Source organism: Schistocerca piceifrons, chromosome 3 (genome assembly GCF_021461385.2).
Source record: "Schistocerca piceifrons isolate TAMUIC-IGC-003096 chromosome 3, iqSchPice1.1, whole genome shotgun sequence".
Lineage (NCBI taxonomy): Eukaryota > Metazoa > Arthropoda > Insecta > Orthoptera > Acrididae > Schistocerca > Schistocerca piceifrons.
Genome location: NC_060140.1, coordinates 713,613,505 through 713,626,987, shown reverse-complemented (window position 1 = coordinate 713,626,987; position 13,483 = coordinate 713,613,505). Strand labels below are relative to the sequence as shown.

Below are 13,483 nucleotides of genomic sequence, written 5' to 3'. Positions count from 1 at the left end.
GACAATGGTGTTGCCCTCGTCCTTCTCAATTTTGTCCATACCTACCAACCACACTGTACATAGGTTGGACCACTAAGGCAAGTTTAATGCGTGTTGACATTCAAGCAGTGCATCCACAACTACCTGAGGCAGCTGCTAGGGGCAGCCAGGTCACTGACCACCATCACCAGGTCTGCCATGTGCGCACAGCATTACACCCGTGACTCCTGATGTGCATAGTGTCTTTATAAGAGCATGTAAGGACCTCTAGGCCCTCAATTGTTAAATGTGTTTGAGACGTGTAATTTACTTTCATTGTTGATGTCACTGTGCACTCAGTAAATTATTTCTCTTTCATGGCTGTGTGTTTTCTTATGTTCCTAGCTAGAACCTCTATTTAGCCTTTTCATTTGTGCCTATGATACTTAACTCTTTAGTAATTCTGCAATTAACTTCGAAGCAGAAATTCTAAAGACTGACAGAAAATGCTTTGAGAGATAAATATGGTATGCAACTGGAGAGGACCTATATTCAGTATTTTATGTTATATTTCAGTAAATACTTTATCTTAATCATTGTTACACTGAGGTTCTCCATCACTGTAAAACATTCTGTAATACATTTGACAAACCATTTGTATCCATTAAATTGTTTTTTCTTGGTTCTGAGAAAAAAATCTGTGACCCTTTGGTGTAATTGATCCTCTTTAGCAAGAACAAATGATATAGTTTTTAAAATATTTATTGTAACAGTCTCTGTTGCAATTGGTGACACTTGATAACTAGTTTTCAATCCCATTTAATGATCATAATATGTGCCATAAGCTAAATGTGAGATGACATGCTCGTGTTGCAATAAAATCTTCTGAAGTGTCTTCCCAGGTCAGTTTGCAGTGAGTCCATGATGTTTTGGAAGGCATGTATGTACTCTCCTTCCATCTTTGGATGAAGTACCAGTGTCTCACAATCTGTCTCATTGTATAGTAACTGGCAATGGTTGACCTTTAAATCTCCACTGTGGTTGCTCCACAACAATTAAACCATCAAGTGGCAATTTGTTTACATTGCTGGCAGCTGTGTGCCCATTACTGCCCCATGAAAGGCAACATGTTGCCCCTGTATTAATGCTTCCAATGCTAGTTGTCAGTTATTACTGATGGTGAAACCCTTATCACCAATCACAAGATTTGTTATCACGCTAATTTCCTTTTCAGACTGAGTTTTACATTGTGTATATGTTCAGTGCGACATACGGAGACCCAACATTGTGTCTGACCAAAATAAGACTTGCCACAGACCATGGACTGTGGTAGGCCCCAGATATACAATGCCCAAGATTATCTTGTATGCTCCTCGAAGAATTTCTTATTTTTGCACTTGTTTAGAAGATGGGCCTGATTCATGTTTTGTTTAGAGTTTTACCGTTTCTTTTGGAGGCTTCACCAGCAAATGATAGGAAGGTAATTCTCTGGTATGTTTCTTAGTTCTTGTCTCTATGTCTTCTAATATCTTCCTTCCTGTAACTGCCGGAAGGAAAGGTCTTTTCCACATGTTCAAGCTCAGCAAGTAGGTTTTCGTCGTCATATATAGTCTTCATTCGACCTGTGCATCAGCATCAACAGACACAAAACTCACTGTAGTGTATGATGGTAGCTTGTTACAGATCTGTGTGAATGGGTTTTGTACATATCCATTGCCCAGAAGGCCATCGGGTTTCTTCTGCACATGGACCTTCACAAACACGAGACAACTGTTCTCATCAACCTTCATGATGAATCTGATGTTTTTATGGATATTATTAAAATGGTTGAGGAATTTCTCGAGAAAGACCTCCGATGCTGCTGCACCATGAGTGTGTCATTGTTATATCTGTAGACATACTGTGATAGATGTTTCAGTGTATTTAAAGTGATTTCTTCAAATAGCTCCATACAGAAGTTGTTATAAAAATGAACCTGTTGGGATTCCATCAACTTGCTCATAGCTGTTCCTATCATGAAAGAAGTATGTGTTGGTTAAGCACAGTCTTGGCAGTGGTGGTGCAGGGGGCCAGGATTATATGTGATGGAGCCAGTACACTTGATTAAAACCTCTACTTCCATTAGGTATAGGAAGGGATGATATCACGATGTTGTTGACGGCACAGAGATTTGGAGACAAGAGTGAAGAAAAAGACTGGCACAGCCTCGACAAAGAACTGGCAAAGGTTTAAACAAGAAAGGACTCAACCTCTCTTCTGACATGCCAATGTAAGAAATCTTTTGGGCTGTGTGGAAGACAGCTTTGGGCTTTGTACACCTAGGGTCTATCACATTCCCTTTGAATGCAACAATTCTTACACTGAAAATATGATGTAACTGGATAGATAAAAAATTTATTCACCAAGCAGTGGCAGGAGAACAAACACATGAAAGGTATTACGAGTGCAAGCTGTTGAAGCCATTGGCTCCTTCTTCTGGCAGAAGGGTTGAAGGGGGAGGAAGAGGTGCGAAGGAAAAGGACTGGTGAGGTTTGGGAAACTGGTAGAGTTTGGACATTGGACAGATATAGTGCTGTACCTCCTTATGTTGCACTGAACATATGCATACTGTAAGACTTACCCAGGGAGGGAAGTTTGCCCTGATTGAGCACAGTGTAATGGAGTAGCACATATTAGATTTTGAAAATATGTCTTTTCAACTGTCCAGCAAGTGGTTGCAGTTTGAAAAGATGTCTGTTACCTGTCCAGCATGTGGATACTGGGACAGTGTTATTGAGATGGCAATGATATACGTGAGACAACAGATCTCATGAATTATGAGAGGAGTTTTTCCGTCAGTGCATCTTTGCAACCTACATTGTAAACAATGAGATGGGTGCAACATGCTGCCTTTCTGGAGCAGCAGTGGACCATGAGCTGCCAGCTGTGTAAGCACATGGCCAAGTGATGGCTAAATTGTTGTGAGTGGCCATTTGAGGGATTTAAAAATCAACTACCGTCAGTTACTAACTAAGGAGTCAGACTGTAAGACATTGGCACTTCATCAGAAGATGGAAGGAGGGTATCTGTTTCTGAAACATTGTAAACTCACCGTGAAATGAAGTGGTAAGAAACCCATGAAGATAGACTTATGTGGAAACCTTCATTTACACATCAGGGTCTTGTTCATTAAGAAGATAACCAGGCAGTAGAATAGTCATCTGAAACATGTTGATATCATTGTGGTGCTCTTTTTGTCTGATGGTTTGCTGTTTCAGAGTTCAGTGGACATGCTCTGTGTATTCATCATTTTTATTTGAGGTTAAAAATATTAAAAATTGAAGTATGTGGTTTCTTTGTGTTACAGAATTCTGTGTTGCTTAAGTAAAACCATTATGCCAACAAGAGAAGAACTGCCAAGATCAGAGCCTTTTCGTAGCTGGACTGATGATTTACCAGTGTGCCGACTTTCAGGTAAAATACTGAATTTGCGGTGTATTGTGCAAAAATTATACTTATTAGTTAAAAGATGTATTGGTTTTTCTGTAGTAACCATTATAGTGGATAACCTGTGAGCAAAATACGTCTTCCCTCTGTTATTTGTGCTGTGATTTGGAATGCTAGCATTCCAATGAAGGCTTCACTCATAATAATAATAATAATAATAATAATGCATCTCTAGCATAATCTAGAGTGATTTTTAAAGTCCAGCAGACTTTGTCTTGAGAATAACACCAAATAACTGCATGGCATCCATGCTGTCAACTTGTACTCTTACAAGTAGTTATAGTATGTGGTAGTATAACAGGTCTCTGAACAAATGAAAGAGTGATTTCAGGTGTGCCGCAGGGGAGTGTCGTAGGACCGTTGCTATTCACAATATACATAAATGACCTTGTGGTTAACATTGGAAGTTCACTGAGGCTTTTTGCAGATGATGCTGTGGTATATCGAAAGGTTGTAACAATGGAAAATTGTACTGAAATGCAGGAGGATCTGCAGTGAATTGATGCATGGTGCAGGGAATGGCAATTGAATCTCAATGGAGACAAGTGTAATGTGCTGCGAATACATAGAAAGGAAGATCCTTTATCATTTATCTACAATATAGCAGGTCAGCAACTGAAGCAGTTAATTCCATAAATTAAAGCAGATGCCAGACTGAGATCCGTTGGAAGAATCCTAAGGAAATGCAATCTGAAAACAAGGGAGGTAGGTTACAGTACACTTGTTCACCCACTGCTTGAATACTGCTCACCAGTGTGGGCTCCGTACCAGATAAGGTTGATAGAAGAGATAGAGAAGATCCAACGGAGAGCAGCACGCTTCATTACAGGATAATCGCAAAAGCGTTACGGAGATGATAGATAAACTCCAGTGGAAGACTCTGCAGGAGAGACGCTCAGTAGCTCGGTACGGGCTTTTGTTGAAGTTTTGAGAACATACCTTCACCGAGGAGTCAAGCAGTATATTGCTCCCTCCTACGTATATCTCGCAAAGAGACCATGAGGATAAAATCAGAGAGATTAGACTCCACACAGAGGCATACCGACAGTCCTTCTTTCCACGAACTATACGAGACTGGAATAGAAGGGAGAACTGGTAGAGGTACTCAAGGTACCCTCCGCCACACACCGTCAGGTGGCTTGCGGAGTATGGATGTAGATGTAGATAATGGTTATAGTAACAAAAATGGTCACCATGTTTGGATATGCAGCATATATAAGTTAAATGAAGCATCCTAATATGTAAGTTTATGAGGAACAAGCTAAAAAAGGTGATGTATCTCTTTAGCAACCTTTTTTGGGCTATGGCTATTGTTGTCACGTAAGATACTTTACAACTGTCTAGAAATATTACATCCATATGGAATTGCTGAAGTAAGTCAGTCAGTCAGTCAAGCAAAAATTGGTCTGTTATATTCAGCAGTGGCATTGAGTGTGTCACATGTAAGAAGACCACTATTAAGAGTTACAATAATTATTGACTATTAACTCTTATTCCTTGCTGTACAAGATATTAATATATTTTAATGTTATCCATTTTAGAGAGTTGAGATGGCAGTTCTTATATTTTAACAGTAATAACTGATAGCATTGAACTGTATAAATGCAGTCTCACAGTGATAACATTGAATAAATTGTTCTCGGGTTTCCAACTGCGTCAATTGCTTAAAACTACACGAGCTTTCGGCCAAGCACTCCTTGGCCATTGTCAAGTGGTATGACTGCCAGTGGGCTGTTGGTGCACCCTTATATACGCTAACTGTCGGCTATGACATCACTGGTGCCCGTGACATTGCCATATATGGGCATGTTTTGAGTCAGCGTTTGATGTGCCATCTTCAACCGCGCGATCGCTGGATCCCACCTTCTCTATTCAGGGTGTTTGTGGTAATTTTTATTTCAATAGCTTCCTTTATTTAACTGTCTCAGAAGCCATTAGTGCGAGCCACGACAGAGGTATCGTCAAATTTTATGTGGTGACCGTTTTCTAACGCTTGCTCAGCTAATGCAGATTTCTCTGGATAACTTAGGCAATAATACCTCTCACATTCTTTCCTCCGTTGATCCACAGTGCGCACTGTTTGTCCGATCTACTTCTGGCCACACTCACAAGGTATTTCGTAGACTCCAGATGTTCTGAGACCTGCTGCATCTTTAACTGGTCTCGGTAATTGACGGATTTTCGTTGGAGGCCTGAAGATTGATTTGATCTTGTGTCTTTTCAACAGATGGCTTATCTTGCCCAACACAGAGCCACAGAATGGCAACAAAGCAAGTTTCTTTTCCTGCTCTTCATCAGTGGTCTTATTCTGATGCTTTCATCATTATGTAATGCTCGAAGGCTGTTGCGCTCAGCCCTGGTCATGTTGGATGCTGATAACTTCGCCTTTGTGCGCCTCTGTGCGCTACTGAACGAAGCTCCTTATCGGAAGCTCCTTATCGGAAGCTCCCACGCGACCCGACATCAAGAATAGTAAGAAAAACATCAGAACTTCTTAAGCGATCTTCAGTGGAAGACAGTGTGGTTAAGAATCTTTTCCCACAGGTGCCTAGACCACCTACTGCTTATGGTTTACTGAAGATACACAAGGATGGGATGCCACTTCGCCTAATTGTGTCCACAATACGTTCTCCGGCATACAAGCTGGTGAAGTACTTGGCCAAGCTCCTCGCTCCACATGTGGGACACTGCGAACATCATATAAAAAACTCAGCAGAATTTATCAGCAGAATCAACCGTCTACACCTTAGTGAGGATGATATTGTGGTCAGTTTTGAGTTAGTGGCGCTGTTTACGAATGTGCCTATCAAAGACGCTTTGGACCTAATTTCCCAGTACTTTGCAAGTGACGTGGTCGAGCTATTTAAGCACACTCTTACGTCCTCCTATTTCGTGTACAACGGCCAGTATTATGATCAGACAGATGGCGTAGCAATGGGTAGCCCGTTGGCTCCAGCTGTTGCAAACCTCTTCATGGAGAATTTTGAGGATATTGCCATAGATACTGTGGATTGAAGCCGAAGTGTTTCTTTCAATATGTTGAAGACACATTCGTCATTTGGCCACACGGACAAGAGAAACTAGACGAGTTTTTGGAACACCTCAATGGCATCAACAGTAATATCCAGTTCACCATGGAGGCGGAAAAAGATAATGCACTGCATTTCCTCGACATCCTTGTCCACTGTAAATGATATGGGTGCTTTGGCCACAGCGTCTACAAAAAACCCACCCACACAGACCTGTACCTGCACGCCACCAGCCATCATCATCCAGCACAGAAGCACACAGTATTACAAACATTAGTGCAACATGCAAGAGTAATATCAGACGATGATAACCTGCCCCATGAACTGTGCCACCTACGCAGGGTTTTCAAGAATAACGGCTAGAGCGCCCATCAAGTGAAAGAAGTGATTTCCGGGAAATATCAGAGTATGACCACTGTTGAAGAGCAGGAAAAGAAACTTGCTTTGTTGCCATTCTGTAGCTCTGTGTTGGGCAAGATAAGCCACCTGTTGAAAAGACACAAGATCAAATCAGTCTTCAGGCCTCCAACGAAAATCCGTCAATTACTGAGACCAGTTAAAGATGCAGTAGGTCTCAGAACACCTGGAGTCTATGAAATACCTCGTGAGTGTGGCCAGAAGTATATCAGACAAACAGTGCGCACTGTGGAACAACACAGGAAAGAACATGAGAGGAATTATTGCCTACACTATCCAGAGAAATCTGCATTAGCTGAGCATGCGTTAGAAAACGGTCACCACATAAAATTTGACAATACCTCTGTCATGGCTTGCACTAACAGCTTCCTGGACAGTTTAATAAGGGAAGCTATTGAAATAAAAATTACCGCAAACACCCTGAATATAGACAGTGGCTTGCAGGTCAGCGCTGCATGGGATCAAACTATCGCATGGTTGAAGAGGGCACATCGAATGCCGACTCAAAACATGCCCATATGTGGCAATGTCACGGGCACCAGTGACGTCACAGCTGGCAGCTGGCGTATGTAAGGGCGCACCAACAGCCCACTGGCAGTCATACCACTTGACAATGGCCAAGGAGTGTTTGGCTGAAAGCTCGTGTAGTTTTAAGCAATTGACACGGTTGGAAACCTGAGAACATTTTATTCAGCATTGAACTGTTTTTATGTCCTACACTCAACTCAACAACCCATTTTGGAAGACAATACTCTGATCACCAGGTTATCAAACTCAGCTCGTGAAGTTAAAACACTAAAAGTATACCAACACAGTTGTGGCGTTCATAAAAAACGGCAGGATAGAAATATATTGGACTGTGGGTCCTCATCTTACATTCAAATCTTTGACTTCTGCCCGTAGTTGGTCCATTTCCACACCATGCCATACACCAGACTGCATACTCCTGATTCACAGTGGGCTCCAAGAATGTCAATTTGACGCTTCTGCAGTCAGAAAGTTTTCAGTAGTGCTGAACCACAGTTAAAAAATATTTTTGAAGGAATACACTGCCATTTGGCTGTATATTTCCTTTGTACAATCTAGATTTTGGCCTTCACACTGATCTTAGATCATTAGATCTTAGATCATTAACGTATTTTGTTGTGCAACATGCAGGATGACATATTATTTCATGCCATTATTGAGTGTCTGACATCCTGCACAGTACACAGCAAAATGTTGTTTGTAATCTAAGAACATTGTACTCGATAATGGCATGAAATCTGAAATCTAGACTGTACACAGTAAATATACAATCAAATAGTGGTGTATATATAAATATAAAAAAAAAAGAAATGTTGCAGTGTGTGTTGGACATAAAACAATTGAACACTACTAGTTATTACTGAGATGATAATAAATCTGACTTTTCTGTATCATAAGTAGTACTCTAATCTTGCAAACAATATTTAATTTTTGTTTCTGTCTTTAACAAAATCTTTTTGTTAAATAATGTGTCTGGTGTTCATCACAAAATGTACAGCTGTTCCGTCTATGTCTTTAAAATGGAACCGGTTCACAGTTGAGAAATATTTATGATTTCAGGTGTTGGATTTTCAACAAACCAGATATATAGAGAAGATGGCTACCGTCAAGAAGAACATCCATTTGAAGACCGTAGTTTCCGCTGGCGTGTGGATGATTCAACCTCATTATATGGAGTATTTGACGGACATGAAGGTGTGCAGGCTGCAACATTCGCTCTTCAGAGAATGGCTGCTGAAATATTATTTGGAGAGTTACCAGGAAAAACCACAGATGAAGAAGTGAAAGAGTTTCTGAGGTTTGTAAGACTACCACATTTACTTTAAAACACTACAGTAATTACAGTAATTGAAATGTATCTGTTGCCCTCCCCCGCATTATCACCAGCTTTAGTACCTAACTAACTTTTTTTGGAACAAGTGCTACCCACAACTCCTTCTTAGAAAAGAAAGCTAACTATCCACAGTGAGGGTAACACCTGTTACAAAACATGCATTACTCCTCTCCATTGTGCCACTTGCTTGATGTGCACACTGCAACCCCATTTAAAATAAAACAAGTTCCCACTATACTTACTGTTCGTAAATCACTTCATTGCTGCACTCCTTAATTCTGAACTGGCAGAAATTGGACAACTTCAGGCTGTTAATGCTTTGTGTCTAACCACTCTAATAATAATAATAATAATGACAATAGTAAAACTGTGTGCAGCACTATAGTAGCTCTTATGTAGTTACTGCTGTGTTGTGCTGTCAATTAATTCATTTATCTGTTTCAAAGCAAGTAATGAATCAATTTCTGGACTACTGCAGGCACTAACTACAACTTGGTGAAGACATTTTCTTGAGATATTTAGCATTTGTTAAGTATATGTCTCACCTCTATCATTAGCGATGTATGGGACATAGCACAACATGTGTGTGTAGTGGGTGGACTATGTGAGGAACCTGTAACCTCCACTGCATTAATGCTATTATTTGAGAAAAAGTAATAATTGATGACTTATAGTCAATAATAGAGTCTTACAAAATTGTGATAGTAGTACTGATCTTTTGAAAATAATTTAGTTTTGTGACTGAAACAGACTCGAATTGTTTAGTTTTTACCCCTCTGAAAATTTAATTTTACCGCTCAGGGAGTAATTACCCCCAGGTTGGGAACCACAGCCTTAGTGGGAGTAGTCAGTTGTAGGGTCTGCTTCTGTCAGTTCTGCCACTCATCTGATTCCTTCAAAATAATAAAACAACAAAGCTTTTTATGAGAGATGTCAGTAACACTCATAAAAGAACCACTTTGGATTCCATTAAAAAAGATTTATGTATTGTTTCTTAGCTAACGCTTGATTGATTTCTGGTTTTTTCCACATTTAAAACTGATATCTACTTCAGCAGATTCTGCAAATTCCTCCTAACAATTGAACGAGCAAATTTTATAGTTTGGCAGAAGACAAATAGTATTACCATGCCTTGCCGTTCCCTCCCCCCCCCCCCCCCCTCTCCCCCATCCCAACCCCAACACACACACACACACACACACACACACACACACACACACACACACAGAGAGAGAGAGAGAGAGAGAGAGAGAGAGAGAGAGAGAGAGAGATCTGTATAGTACATAAACTGCAGTGGTGTGTCCTGTAGTGTGCTTACAGTGCATTAACTTAAAGATTTGGTTAGAATTCACTAGCCAAGTCTTACACATGTTGTGAAAGAGTGCTAACCTATACAGTCCAGAATATACAGAAACCAAATACTTTAATAAATGGTATGAAATATGTGTATAACTGATGATAAACTCCTGCTGTCAGCAAAGTGGTTAAAAAGAATAATGGGAAGACTAAAACAGAAATGAAATTATATTATAATACTCGTATTAGTGCCAATATTTTTATGTGGAATGTGGTGAAGGTAAAAATAAAACGGTATGGCCTGAGAACGCAGATTGTTAATGAAAGAGGTATTGTATCAAATGATACCATATTGAAACGGCAGTACATGTGTCAAATGTGGAAGGGGGGCTTGCCAAAGAAAAAAGTTGGTTGGATAATGCCAACAAAAATTTGTGAGCAGCAAAAAGTAGAAAATGTAAGCTCCATTTGTTTTGATGGAGCAATTTGGAAATCACTTCATTGATCATTTGAGTATCTCATTTATATCTCTTGTCTATCTTTTTCTGAGATGTAAGCACTGCAGTGCTGCCACTGTGATGAGAAAATCAGTTTGTTGTAGGTAATACAGGACTGCAGGCTGCACTGGACTGAATCACAGACTATTTATTAATAAGAGCTTCTGCCATGTTGACCTGTACCTCTTCTTTGACAATATAATCCCAGAAGTAGGAGGCAGTGGAGATGACTTTTGTTCTGTTGTCTAGCGCCATTTTATGTCATTTACTGAAGCAGTGCTAGGCTGCTGCATATTTCTGTGTGTTCACAGCAGCCTTGTAGGACGCTTAACTTCAATATATGATTACTCTTATTATTGTAACCATCACTTAGGTCCAAAAATGTTTATTGAGCACAGTTAAACTTCTCTAACAACAAATTATAATTGTCTGTCTGTTCACACAATCAAACAGTGATAGTAGTAGTAGTAGTAGTAGTTGTTGTTGTTGTTGTTCTTGGCAGGAGCTTATATGAGCCAAAATAGAAATTAATGTGAGATAGTTCCTGATTAAGTTTGAATAATGCCCAAGCACTATTTATTCATTGTGTGTGTGTTTAGTAAATGTACAAACAGAGTTGCATTAAGCCTGGTGGTTGTGAAAATAAGACGTTCATAAATGCAAGTACTGCATACTTAGATTATCATGGCTGTTGGAGCTCGCTGGAAGAGGTGAGGTGAAAGACAGCAAATGAGAAAGAGATCTCTCACTGGACAGCCTTATATTTGCCTGCTACAGAAATTTACATCACTGGTCGACAACATCGAGAGTGCTCCAGCCACCAGTGCTCTCTCCGGGCATCTATACAGCTGTCTTCCAATATCGTGTCCAGCAGGGTTACTAAATTTATTGACATGAAATCTTGTAGCATTGTGATTTCTAATGCTAAGGTGGGAATTTAAGGAGATGGGACCTGGATAAACTAAAAGAACCAGAGGTTGTACAGAGATTCAGGGAGAGCATAAGGGAGCAATTGACAGGAATGGGGGAAATAAATACAGTAGAAGAAGAATGGGTAGCTTTGAGGGATGAAGGAGTGAAGGCAGCAGAGGATCAAGGAGGTAAAAAGACGAGGGCTAGTAGAAATCCTTGGGTAACAGAAGAAATATTGAATTTAATTGATGAAAGGAGAAAATATAAAAATGCAGTAAATGAAGCAGACAAAAAGGAATACAAACGTCTCAAAAATGAGATCGACAGGAAGTGCAAAATGGCTAAGCAGGGATGGCTAGAGGACAAATGTAAGGATGTAGAGGCCTATCTCACTAGGGGTAAGATAGATACCGCCTACAGGAAAATTAAAGAGACCTTTGGAGATAAGAGAACAACTTGTATGAATATTAAGAGCTCAGATGGAAACCCAGTTCTAAGCAAAGAAGGGAAAGCAGAAAGGTGGAAGGAGTATATAGAGGGTCTATACAAGGGCGATGTACTTGAGGCCAATTTTATGGAAATGGAAGAGGATGTAGATGAAGATGAAATGGGAGATACGATACTGCGTGAAGAGTTTGACAGAGCACTGAAAGACCTGAGTCGAAACAAGGCCCCCAGAGTAGACAATATTCCATTGGAACTACTGACGGCCGTGGGAGAGCCAGTCCTGACAAAACTCTACCATCTGGTGAGCAAGATGTATGGAACAGGCGAAATACCCTCAGACTTCAAGAAGAATATAATAATTCCAATCCCAAAGAAAGCAGGTGTTGACAGATGTGAAAATTACCGAACTATCAGCTTAATAAGTCACAGCTGCAAAATACTAACACGAATTCTTTACAGACGAATGGAAAAACTAGTAGAAGCCAACCTCGGGGAAGATCAGTTTGGATTCCATAGAAACACTGGAACACGTGAGGCAATACTGGCCTTACGACTTATCTTAGAAGAAAGATTAAGGAAAGGCAAACCTACGTTTCTAGCATTTGTAGACTTAGAGAAAGCTTTTGACAATGTTGACTGGAATACTCTCTTTCAAATTCTGAAGGTGGCAGGGGTAAAATACAGGGAGCGAAAGGCTATTTACAATTTGTACAGAAACCAGATGGCAGTTATAAGAGTCGAGGGACATGAAAGGGAAGCAGTGGTTGGGAAGGGAGTAAGACAGGGTTGTAGCCTCTCCCCGATGTTGTTCAATCTGTATATTGAGCAAGCAGTAAAGGAAACAAAAGAAAAATTCGGGGTAGGTATTAAAATTCATGGAGAAGAAATAAAAACTTTGAGGTTCACCGATGACATTGTAATTCTGTCAGAGACAGCAAAGGACTTGCAAGAGCAGTTGAATGGAATGGACAGTGTCTTGAAAGGAGGATATAAGATGAACATCAACAAAAGCAAAACAAGGATAATGGAATGTAGTCTAATTAAGTCGGGTGATGCTGAGGGAATTAGATTAGGAAATGAGGCACTTAAAGTAGTAAAGGAGTTTTGCTATTTGGGGAGCAAAATAACTGATGATGGTCGAAGTAGAGAGGATATAAAATGTAGGCTGGCAATGGCAAGGAAAGCGTTTCTGAAGAAGAGAAATTTGTTAACATCGAGTATTGATTTAAGTGTCAGGAAGTCATTTCTGAAAGTATTCGTATGGAGTGTAGCCATGTATGGAAGTGAAACATGGACGATAAATAGTTTGGACAAGAAGAGAATAGAAGCTTTCGAAATGTGGTGCTACAGAAGAATGCTGAAGATTAGATGGGTAGATCACATAACTAATGAGGAAGTATTGAATAGGATTGGGGAGAAGAGAAGTTTGTGGCACAACTTGACCAGAAGAAGGGATCGGTTGGTAGGACATGTTCTGAGGCATCAAGGGATCACCAATTTCGTATTGGAGGGCAGCGTGGAGGGTAAAAATCGTAGAGGGAGACCAAGAGATGAATACACTAAGCAGATTCAGAAGGATG

At 40.2% G+C, this 13,483-nt stretch overlaps 1 protein-coding gene across 2 annotated transcripts in view; it reads left to right on the top strand.

Moving 5' to 3' along the window:
- The window catches only part of LOC124788074 (TGF-beta-activated kinase 1 and MAP3K7-binding protein 1-like), a 105,647-nt gene that overhangs the window by 42,601 nt on the left and 49,563 nt on the right, over positions 1–13,483 (top strand). For both annotated transcript variants that reach the window (XM_047255167.1, XM_047255168.1), the window contains exons 2-3: positions 3,305–3,411; positions 8,478–8,715. In XM_047255167.1, the coding sequence (XP_047111123.1) occupies positions 3,333–3,411; positions 8,478–8,715 (317 nt within the window). In that variant the 5' untranslated portion in view covers positions 3,305–3,332. The remainder of the gene's footprint in view (positions 1–3,304; positions 3,412–8,477; positions 8,716–13,483) is intronic.